Source organism: Talpa europaea (assembly GCF_964194135.1).
Source record: "Talpa europaea genome assembly, chromosome: 9".
Taxonomy (NCBI): Eukaryota; Metazoa; Chordata; class Mammalia; order Eulipotyphla; family Talpidae; genus Talpa; species Talpa europaea.
Window position 1 is genome coordinate 9,614,469 of NC_140076.1, and position 11,651 is coordinate 9,626,119.

Consider the following 11,651-nt stretch of genomic DNA (forward strand, 5'->3'; position numbering starts at 1 on the left):
GGAAATGGACCCATGTGCCCCTTCCAATCCCCCAAGATGCCCAGGAGCACCAGCTCATGGCAGGCAGCAGCGGGCAAGGAAGACAGTGGTGAGCTGGTGGGAGGCTGGAAACACTGAAATATGCCAACTTAAGAGCGAAGGAGGGGGGCCTCCCCTGGTGGCTCAGCGGCTGCGCGCTGGGCTGCGAAGCTGCCGGCAGCCTCCTTAGCGCCAGCTCGATCCCTGGCAAGGGGGCTGAAGATTGTGTGGTGGGGACCGTGGTAAGAGCAAGTCCCCCCTGTGTGCCAAGCTCTTTTATATCCATGCGCTGGCTCATCCTCCCAACAAGGTGGAAATGGACCCACATGCCCCAGCTCCCCATGTGCCCCTTCCAATCCCCCCAAGATGCCCAGGAGCACCAGCTCACGGCAGGCAGCGGCAGCAGCAGGCAAGGAAGACAGTGGTGAGCTGGTGGGAGGTTGGAAACACTGAAATACGCCAACTTAAGAGCAAAGGAAAGGGGCCTCCCCTGGTGGCTCAGCGGTTGAGCGCTGGGCTGCGAAGCTGGCAGCCTCCAGAGCGCTGGTTCGATCCCTGGCAAGGGGGCCGAAGGGTGAGTGAGTGAGGGTGAAGGGCCTCCCACTGCTCTCAGACAAGAGGAGTACTCGCCGCCAGCCATGCACGGCAGACCCGAATTTCTTCCTGGTGGAAGACGCCCCCGTGGCCTGTTCCAAGCCAGTGGCAGTGTAACCACCGGCTCACGAGACTCCTGAGCCTGCCGCCACTCGGGAGCTGGTGGGTACCCCCCAGTCAGTACCTGACTATCACTGCCACAGGCTCTGTGCCCAAGGGCCTCACACCTGCCTGCCTCCAGGTCTTTGCTCCTGCTGTTGCCTCTCCCTGCCATGCTTGTCTTCCACCTGCTGTGACTTCCTGGGGTCACAGAACAGGTTCACCCCTGCCTCGGGCAGGGCCCTTTTACATTTAGAATACATCCCATTGTGAAGTATTGATTCAAGCATCTTCCCCACCAGGAATAAGTCCCAAGAGGCAGAGTCTTGTCTGCATGCCCTGTAGGGGAAGCATCCTGCTGCAGGTGGTGACAGTGGCACCCCAGGGATGGTGCAGTGTTCACTCGGCCCCAGCAATTAGCATGGGACCATCTTAGGTACCTGTGAACCCTTCCAGTTAAACCTCTGTCTTCCTGTGCTTCCCTTTGCATAGCTCCTCCCACCTCTATCGAAGTGGTGGCCGCAGACTCCCCAGCCCCCTTCAGCCGCTACCAAGCCCAGAACTTCACGCTGGTCTGCATCGTGTCTGGAGGGAAACCGGCACCCATGGTGAGTACCCCCGGGATGCCCGTCTCTCCTGGCCCCTGCCAGATGGCCCTCCTTTGTGGCTTGTCCACCATGTACCTGCTGCAAAATGGAGGCAGAGCGGGTGTGGCCTGCCCAGTTAGCTCCGCCCGTCTGCCTTGCCTGACCCAGTCCATGCGGTCACCTGACCAGCCCAGGCGTCCTTGTGGCTCTCCTGCTCCCGCTCTCCCAGCGCTGAGAAGCGCCCCACTTCTCCTGACCCCCAGGACCCTGGAACTGCACAGTGGCAGTGGTCTTTAGCACAGAGGGGTATCGAGTGTACCCCTACCCCAGTTATGGAGCAGAGTGGGGACAGCACAAGGCAGGGGGATAGGTCGGGCACCACAGTGCTCATGACAGAGCTGGGACTCCAGCTCGTGACCACCAGCTCCAAGCCCACGTGGGAAGGAAAGGAGAGAAAGGGGGGGAGAAATGGGGAGGGGAAGGGGAGAAGGGGGGAGAGGGGACAGGAGGGCAGCGTGGAGGAAGAGGAGGGAGTTCCTCCTTGTTGGATCCAGCCTCGTTGCTGAGGCTTCCCGCAGCTCACGCATCACTGCCACGGCCTGGCCCATGGGCAGGGAGGGCCCGAGAGCCCCAACTTCACGGGCGTCTGGAGAGGGGGACGCAGCCCCACCTGCCACACACACTGATGCTGCGCAAGCACTTCTCTTCCTGCTGCTCAGTCTGTAAGGCCTAGGGGGTGAACAATAGTAGTTTTTCAGCTTTTAGAAGCAGGCTAGAAAGCTGGACCCATTTGGTCGGAATGAAATATAGGGAAACCCCCATGTGTAGAACATTTAAAATGAAGGGAGGCCCAATTGTCCATATGGGTCCTTAAAGCACCACAAGGGACCCTGAGGGCTCCAGGAACCCATAGTGAGAACCTGTGGGCCACCGGCCCCCAAGGCCCCTTCCAATTCCAACACTATTGATCACCTTGGGTCTTGGCTTATGAGTTTCATATACTAGGATCAGTGCTGGAGAAGCTGGAACAGTAGGTGAGTAAGGTTAACATTCAAGGTGGGTAGGCAAGGCCTCCCCTCACACCAGACCCTGATGGTCTCGCAGGTATGGTACAGCGGTGTGACCTGAGGACACAGGTCAGTCCCCGAGATGGACGCCCACAGAGACCCAGATGCAAAGAACAGAGCAGTGAACGGGCGTGGAGAGGTCCAAGACAGGACAGTAGGTGGGTGGACATAGGCACAGGTGGGGCAGGTGCACACAGGTGGGGCAGGAGTACACAGGTAGGCAGAAGCAGGAGCACAGGGACAAGCCCTTGGGAAGTCATCTCTCTCCACCCCCAGTGTGGTGTTGCGATGCAACAGATTAAAAGGCACATCCCAAACCAGCAACTGAAGAGCAGAGCACAGCCCCAAACTCCCCCCTTTAATATCCAGATAGGGGCCCATGCTCCCTGAAATGAGGCAAGCTGGTCTTTTCCCCAAAGAAAAGTCCTTTTCTGGCAGACACCCTTCCCCCAGCCTGCCTGCTCCCACCATTTCAGACATGGCAATAAAATATCAAACTCTGTATATGTATCGTCAAATATATATATGGATAGATATAAAAGGCCCTTATCTCCCCACATTCCAGGCATCTTATGTCTGTCTGGGACATCAGAACTTGAAAGAATTCTTTGATATAAATTACAAACCTGCTTTTGAAGCACTTTTCAAAAAAGAGGGGGGGGGGCAAAGCAGGCTATTATGTGCATAAGAGATTCTTTGTTGGAGCAATAAACTCTGACAGATTCTCCGCGTCCCACATTTCATGCCCCCCATCCTCCACCTTCCTTCTGCAGCCCTCCTCCTCCTGCCAGCCCCCCACATCTTCCTTCCTTCTCCCTCCCTCTTCCTGCATCAGCTCCAGAGAGCTGCTTCCCCTCCCCTCTCCCTGTCTCCTATCGATTTATTTATCTGATTTATTTTTTAAAAAATACGCCCGATCCCCACAGGCCTGTGGGTGCATGTACCAAAATAAAAAGACAGCAAATTAAATTAAATGCTGCCTCTCTAAACTTGAGCTCCCCATTAGCAGAGAAAGCAAGAAGACACTCGCTTTCGCCTCATCCTCACACCTCGCTCCCTCCCACACACACCCCTGGTTTCTGGCTGCAGTATCCAGAGCCTTGCTCCGCCTCCCAACACCCACTTCACCTCCCTGCCCTCCACCTTCTGTCTCACCCACCAGCTCGGCCCCGGTGGGCATGGACTACCCCCTGGAAGCCCAAGTGGCCCCCCCACAGCTGTGTGCAGGGTCCCTGCTCCTGCAGGTTATTTCTAAGCCTCCAACAGCCCCAGGAAGCAGGTGTTGGGAAACAGAGGCTCTGAGGTTCACCAGCTAGTAAATGAGATGGATCCAGACACCACCATCAAGGCCTACATGTTCCCCTGGAACCGACCTGAGTAGGTCTTGGGGTGCTGGAGGAAAGGAACAAAGGGGTATCCATCTGGATGCTTAGCAGGAAAAGGAGGCACCTAAAGCACTGGCATTCTGTGCCCACTGGGAGGTCAAGGTCATTGGCACAAAAATCTTCCCCACACCCTCCTTGCAATTTTAGGTTTATTTCAAACGAGACGGGGAACCGATAGATGCCGTGTCCCTCTCAGAGCCGCCCGCTGTAAGCTCCGGCCCCCTCCAGGACAGCAGGCCCTTCCGCAGCCTCCTGCATCGTGACCTCGACGACACCAAGATGCAGAGGTCACTGTCCCTGCTGGACGCCGAGAACCGAGGCGGACGTCCCTACACGGAGCGCCCGTTCCACGGCCTGACCCCAGACCCCAGCGCCCCCCTCCAGCCCACCACCGAGAACATCCCCGAGACGGTGGTGAGCCGCGAGTTCCCCCGCTGGGTCCACAGCACCGAGCCCGTCTACTTCCTGCGCCACAGCCACACCCCGGGCAGCGACGGCACCGTGGAGGTGCGCGCCCTGCTCACCTGGACACTCAACCCACAGATGGACAACGAGGCCCTCTTCAGCTGCGAGGTCAAGCACCCAGCACTGTCGATGCCCATGCAGGCAGAGGTCACGCTGGGTAAGGCTTGGGGGGGCCTCTGCAGTGTGGGTGGTCGGGTCTCCAGGCCGCTAGCCATGCTGGAAATGGGAGGGGTCAGGCACAGAGGTCAGAGTCGAGGTCCCTAAGGTTTGCTGAGCTGGGTTAGGGAACATGAGTGGCAGGAAGGTGGTGGTGGGGGGGGGGGGGTGTTGCTGGATAGAGTGAAACCTCAAGAGGGTGGAGAGGATATACTGGACAGGGGTCCAGGGAGCTGTTCCATGAGGATCAGGCATCTGGAAAGGCAGGGGAGTTGGCTGGATCAGTGATAGGCGGGAGGAGATTCAAGACTGAAATGACCCTGGGAATCCAAGGAGGTTGCTGAGCCAAGGAAGAGCACGCGGAGTGGCCATTCTTCAGGAAGGGCTGATGAGCCAGGTAGAGGACAGGTGGGGGCAGGGGCTGCCAGATTCAGCTGGGATCATAGGACAATGAGAGATCCATGAGCAACAAGACAGAGCCTGGGGGAGGGGTTGGCATGTCACCACAGCCCCCTGTCCTCCTGCTTCCACTGTGTCCTCTTCTATCCTCCACCCTGATGGATCTACTTAAACTAGGGATCAGGTCTTGGCACCCCGGTACCCCCACCCAAAGTCCTCCAGTGCTAACAAGTAGGCTGATAGGACAGAATCGTGTCCAGAAATAGATCCACAGATATAGAGTCAATTGACTTTTGGCAAAGACCCCTGAGCTATATTCACTGGGGAAAGGGAAGTCTTTTTAGCAAACAGCCCTGAACCACTGGGTAAGCTTAAGGAAGAAATGAACCTGGACCTCTATTTCACACACACACAAGAATTAATTTGAGACGAATAGGCCTAAATGTAAAACCCAGCATCATAAAGCTTCTAGAGCAAAACATAGGACTATAACTTGGTAAAAATGGAGTAGGCAAGGAAGTTCTTTAAGAGGTCACGCGACAAGCACTATATGAAAAATTGAAAATTGGTAAATTGGACTTAATCAACATTTAAGTCTTTTGTGCATAAGACACTTTTTTGAAAAATGAAAAGGCAAACTGCAGACTGAGATAAAAGACTCGCTACACAGGCGCGTGACAAAGGATTTGCTTCCAGAACATATAAAGAACTACAAAATGTCAATACCGACAAGACAACTCGATTTTTCAAAAGAGAAGATATACACTTTTAATATGCTGATTGGCCATTCGTATAACATCTTTAGGCATCAGAGATGAAGACTAACTGCATGAGATACCACCGCACACCACCAGAGTGGCTGAAATTAAAGACAGATCATCCCAAAAGCTGACGAGGGTGTGGGACAGTCAGACCTTATGCATGGCTGGCAGGAAATTAAACAATTCTACTGCTTTGGAAAACTAATATTTTCTTACAACGACAAAAACATCCCTACTTTATGACCCGCTAGTTCTGCTCCTAAGTATTTCCCCACGATAACTGAAAATATTTTTCCACACCAATTCGGACATGAATTCTGGGTATTCACTCAGATAACCGCTCACCCATTCTCTGACTCACCCACCCAGCCAGCCACATTGCATTCTTTCAAGCACCCACTCTATCCATTTACTTTATTCCTAGCATAACAAAACCGTAAGTGACCCAAATGTCCATAATTAGGAAAACAGAGGAACAAATGTGTGGTCTGTTTGTGCGCAAACAACTCTCAGCACTACAGGTGAATGGTCTCCAGCACACTCGGTGAGAGAGAGCGAGCGGCAAGAAAGAAGCCAAACAGTACAGAAGACTCACTGCATGGCCCCTTTATACAAACTTCTAGAACAAAAAACAGATCTCTGGGGGTAGACGTCAGGACAATGGTTACCTGTGGAGTGTGGAAATTGGCTGGAAGGAGACAGAAGGGAAACTTCTGGAGGGCTGGGAACATTCTAGAGTTTGATTGGGAGGTTGGTCACGGATTGATATGAATTACGATTTGTCGGATTGCGTGCCATGCATTTCCCTGGAGACTGCCATCACATTTAAAAGCAAATCCCCGTGGAACTCAGCCATGGCTCACCCCCTGCTCCATTTGCTGGGGCCAGAGTCTTCCTTGCTCTGCCTTGAATATGCCCATCATGCCCTCCTTGGGACTTTTCTCTGGATTTCCTTTCTGCCTAGAATAATCTTACCCCAGGATGTGACTGCTGAGATGCTAGTAAGTTTTGGGGAGGTGGTAGAAGTGTGTGGGTGACAGCCCCCTCCTGGCTTCCAGGGCCACATCTGATGCAGCATTTGAGGGTGGGAGTCAGGGACCATCTGCTCCAGGGCTTCGGTGGCAGACATCTGCCGGGACTCTGCTCAGAGAAGCAAGGGCTTCGCCTGCCACCCCTGCCCTCAAGGTAGCTACACACAGGAACCTCCAGAAATCCCAGGCAGCAGGGGAGGGTCTGGCTGTTCAGGTGGACACAACATCCCCCACTCCCTCTCCTGCACCTGAGGTACCCAACTTCCCTCTGAAGACCTATGTGCCAGCAAGTCCTGTCACTTCCTTGCACTGTGACCTCAGGCAAGACTGCCCCCACCCCAGGGCCAGTGTTATTGGCCTGAAATATGATTTTCACTGTAGCCTCGTGAGCACCACGATGTCCTAACCAGGTGGACGTCCTGAACAGGGATTAGTGCTGCTGATGTACGTCAGTTCCCTGCAGTTCTGGGCCCAGGTCTGAAGGAATTAGGTGGAGTCTTTAGAAAACAGGGCAGTGAGGAACCTGGGCGGGAAGGGGACAGATGTCTGCCTTTGACCTCCAGGGGCTCGGCTTCCCCAGGCCAGGGCTGCCCTTCCACCCCTCTGCTGGCTGCAGCTGACAGTGCAAACCCCGGGCCCCCTGCCATTCGCCCTTCCCAGCACTGAGAGTTAATTTGACACCTCCCCACCCACAAACCTCTATTTCCTTGTGGGAACAAAGATACATGGTGGAAGATTCAATAGGACGGTGCCTAAAAGGCACTTAACACAGCACCTGGCTCTGGGATGTGCTCCGCAAGCATCAGCCTCCACACCACCACCTCCTGGCACCAACCCCCCCCCCCAACATCCCTGTGTGGAGGGCAGGCGGGGCTGTTACCGTTGTCCCCACAGTGCACGGAAGTGACGCACCCAAGGACACACACCATGCGCACTCGCTCTCCACCTCCCGGGCCAGTGCCCTTCCTCAGCTGCCTGCCACGTACAGCTGTCCCGACCTCCCCTGCCACCCCCTCCTCCAGGCAGGCCTGGCTCTTCCCTGCGCTGCTTCCCTCAGCCCCATGTGGCTCTTCAGATGTCTTGCTCGTGTTTAATTAATAGTCCTTTGGTCTTACTCTCCAAGAATGAAATTGGCAGGGCTGGGAGCCCACCCACATCTGCCGGCTGCTCTGAGTTCTGCTCTGGAGCCCAGCGTGTGAGGGAGGGTGGGTGGAGGGGGGTGGTCCCGGGCCAGCTCCTGGACCTGGGGACAAAGCATTTCCCCTGCTGCCACCCCGGAAGGTGTTCACTGAGAGCCACGGCCACGACACTCCCATCAAAGCCTGACACCCTCCCCTGCCAGGGCCACTCTCCAGGGCCTGTCCTGGCCCTGGCCCCACCCCCGACCTGCTGCCCCAGCACCCACCTGCTGTCCCCTCCTCGAGCACGTCGCACACCCTCCCTGGAAGAGACACGGACACCACTGGCCGGCCTGGCTCAGCAGGCTGTCACCTTCTGACTTTCCTGACTTGTCCGCTTATCAAATGTCAACCCACCTGAAGTGTAAGCTCCTGTCAGCAGGCACTTGTCACCAGCATGTCCCTGGGCTGCCCCAGGCCAGCACATGGTGACTCAATAATGACTTGATGAACAAATGAGTGAATGAGCCTCCTCAGCGCTCCTAGCTCAGCACAGCTGACCCCGAGGACGCTGACTGCTGGGTTGGAACCTTCCATCCCAGCCACCCCCACCCCGCCCCTGGCCTCTCTGACCCGGGCTTCCTCTCCGTACAGTTGCCCCTAAAGGACCCAAAATTATGATGACACCCAGGAGAGCCCGGGTCGGGGACACAGTGAGGATTCTGGTCCATGGATTCCAGGTCAGCCTGTCTCTGAGCACCCATGAGGGGGGTCGGGGGGGTCGCCGGCACCCCTGGGAGCATGCCGGGTGGTGGGAAGTCAGGGCTGAGCGGTGGCGGTGGTGCGGATGGGGTTCTGCTTGCCCGTGGCTCTGGGCCTGGCTGTTACTCCAGCTGGGGAGTCTTTCTCTCCCTGGGGTTCCACGCACCACTCCCAACCATGAGGGGAGAGTGTTGCCATCTTGCCCGGCCCCTGACCCCTTCCCGCCCCGGCCAACAGAACGAAGTCTTCCCGGAGCCCATGTTCACCTGGACGCGGGTCGGGAGCCGCCTGCTGGACGGCAGCGCCGAGTACGGCGGGAAGGAGCTGGTGCTAGAGCGGGTGCCTGCCGAGCTCAACGGCTCCATGTACCGTTGCACCGCCCAGAACCCGCTGGGCTCCACCGACACCCACACCCGGCTCATCGTGTTCGGTACGCAGCCCCCGGGGAGGGCGCCCGCCGCGGCCGGCCCACGCAGGAGCTGTCCAGAGAGGAAGGGGCAGCAGGACCTCAGGGCCCCTAAAGTGGGCCTGAAAGGGAGCCCCCACTGGAGCGGTCAAAACTATAGCTGGGTCAGAGTCAGGGCTCTGGGTTCAAATCCCAGATCCACCACTTAACTACTGGGCCCCTCGGGCAAACAGCTTAACCTCCCTCGGTTTCTCCACCCGAGAAAGGGGCTGGTGGCACCAGCCCTCCAGGACACGGGGCTGCCCCGAGCGCGTGCCTGTGATTGCGCCCGTGGGGCTGGCGACGGGGGCTTCTCTGCCGGCTGCCATCCACAACCTGGTTCTTTCTGTTCTTTCCAACAGAAAACCCAAATATCCCAAGAGGAACAGAGGACTCCAACGGTGAGTCTCAGGCTGCCCTGCCACCCTCTGGGAAGCGCCAAAGCGCCCCTCGCTCTTCCCCCGCTCATGGGACAGAGTCCGGCGCAGAGGTGGTCGGGAGTGGGCACCGAGGCGATGAAGGGGGGCTCAGCATCCCCAAACCGCTGGGGGGATTCCAGAACCAAGTGTGTGCTCCCCACCTTCCACAGCAGCTCTGCCTCCCAGTCGTCAGGGCCCCTGGCAGACGTGTCCAGCCCTGGCCATGGACTTGGGCTCTGGACCACTCCTTAGGAGGACTGAGACCAGATAACTCAGCTGGAGGCCTTTACACTGCCCTCCCAGGCTGCCCCCGACCTGCACGCCTCTTCACAGGACCCAGACACTGCACCCCGACCCGCCAGTCCCCCCCTCCCCACACTGAACCAATCAGACAGCAGTGCATATCAGATAGCAGTGCCGGTGGGCCATGCCGCGCGCTGATCCTGCTCCCCGCCCTGGCACAGGTTCCGCTTCTGGCCCTGCTGGCGTCCGGCTCACCTTGGTGCTCGCCCTAACAGTGGTCCTGGAGCTGACGTGAAGGCAAGGCCCGGCCCACCACCCCATCGACACTGACATCTCCGCGATCGGTTTTCATTTCTTTTCTAAACTATTTCCAGTCTTGTTCTTAGTCTCTTTCTGTCCGTGTCTTGGCTTCTTCAGTCAGTTTAATTAAAACAAACAACAATTTTCCCCACCTCGGTCTGTGACTCTCTGTTCTTAGTTCAGAGCAGCAATGGAGGCCCCTTGACAGCACCCGGGCAGACACGGGGTGGAGGGGTGATGAAGGAGATGCAAGACACCCTCCCTTGGCTGCAGGGTGGAGGGGCAGCTCGTGACCCCACCCACATCCTAACAGTCAAGTGTAGTCACTCTCCAGAAAGCCTGCATTTCCTGGGGGCCAAGTACAATAGTCAGCAATTGCTACAAAAACAACACATAACAAGCCAGGCTCTCGGTAGCATGCAGCAAGCGTTCACCATTCCATTCGTGATGAAGTGGTTCCGATGATGTAGTCTGAGCTCAGCTGAGCAGCTCTGCTTCAGGCCACAGGTCAAGGGGCTAGACTCCCAGGCTTTGGGTTGGGCTCAGATCTCCTCCCTGGAGGTTTGTTCTGGGCCCAGTCTCAGGGGACAGTGGCTATCTAAATTTTGGTCCCCTATGGTGAACCATCAAAGCTCAAGGAGAAACCCAGACCCAAACCACATAAGCACCATGAAGGCATCTGCCTGTGTCATGCCCAAAGCAGGGCATATGATCCAGGCCAACCTCAATCAGGATCACACATAAGTCAGAGTGGTAGAGGATCCAGAACATTCTACTCATTCACTAGAAGATTCCCCAGGCCACTCAGCTATTGGCTCAAAAGGAAGGACTGCGAGACCCTGCTCCTCGCCTCTCCCAGCTGAGCGGGAGACTCTACTGGTCCGTGTGGTGTGGGCTGTGCTGCAGACCTTCATTAACCCAGGACGTCACTGACAACACAATAAAAACTTACTTAGGGCTCCTAAAATATCCAAGGCAGTTGGGCAGTCAGCCCTTTTCCTCCCTGTAACTACACCTCCTGGAAACTTGAGAGACTCCCCAGGGGAAAGAGAAGGCTGGGGAGGGGTCACTGTAGTGGGCAAAATAATGTTCCCCACCCCCACAAGATGTCCATGTCCTAATCCCCAGCACCTGTGAATGCCACATGTAACCACCTTACATGTGGTTGTTTTAAGGATCTTGAGATGAGGATATTATCCTGGATTATTAGGGTGGGCCCAGGGTAACCACAGGCCTTGTAAGAAGAATCCTTATAAGAAACCAATAGAAAGACAGGGAAGACAGAAGAGGTTGGCATGAAGCCAGGAAGGAGCCATGAGCCAAGAAATGCTGGCTGTCTCTGGAAGCTGAGAAAGACAGTTTCTCCTTTCAGTCTGCGGGAGGAACCAGTCCTGCCAACAGTCTTAGCCCCAGAAGACTCAGACTTCTGACCTCTAAGGAAATGGACATGCATTGATTTAAGCCCCCAAGTTTGGGGTCATTGGTTACAGCAGCAAGAGGGAGCTCATGCGATCACACAGCATGTTTCCAGGAGCAAGAACCAGCTTCAGCACAGATCACCTGTGCCCGCATCCCATTGGTCAGGAGCGGTCACATGACCCTCAACCTAACTGCAAGGGAGGTCAGGAAATTCAGTTTTGTTGTGCGCCCGAAGAGGAAGTAGAGCGGCAAACACAGAGCATGTGTCTGACCCAGAGAACAGGGGTCCGTTCAATGATTCGTTTCCCTGTAACAGCTCAGGCTGCAGGGGCCAGAGGAAGGAGGGCTGGGAGGCCCATCACCCCCTTCATTGCATCAGAGGC

At 56.2% G+C, this 11,651-nt stretch overlaps 1 protein-coding gene across 1 annotated transcript in view; it reads left to right on the plus strand.

Annotated features, from left to right (window-relative positions):
- Positions 1-9,844, plus strand: part of IGSF21 (immunoglobin superfamily member 21) — a gene marked incomplete at both ends in the record, with an annotated part of 223,438 nt that extends 213,594 nt beyond the window's left edge. Inside the window, 6 exons of the mRNA XM_084242586.1 lie at positions 1,204-1,319; positions 3,898-4,372; positions 8,335-8,420; positions 8,680-8,872; positions 9,250-9,288; positions 9,771-9,844. Coding sequence (XP_084098712.1) covers positions 1,204-1,319; positions 3,898-4,372; positions 8,335-8,420; positions 8,680-8,872; positions 9,250-9,288; positions 9,771-9,844 — 983 coding nt within the window. The remainder of the gene's footprint in view (positions 1-1,203; positions 1,320-3,897; positions 4,373-8,334; positions 8,421-8,679; positions 8,873-9,249; positions 9,289-9,770) is intronic.
- Between the last annotated feature and the right edge of the window lie 1,807 nt (positions 9,845-11,651).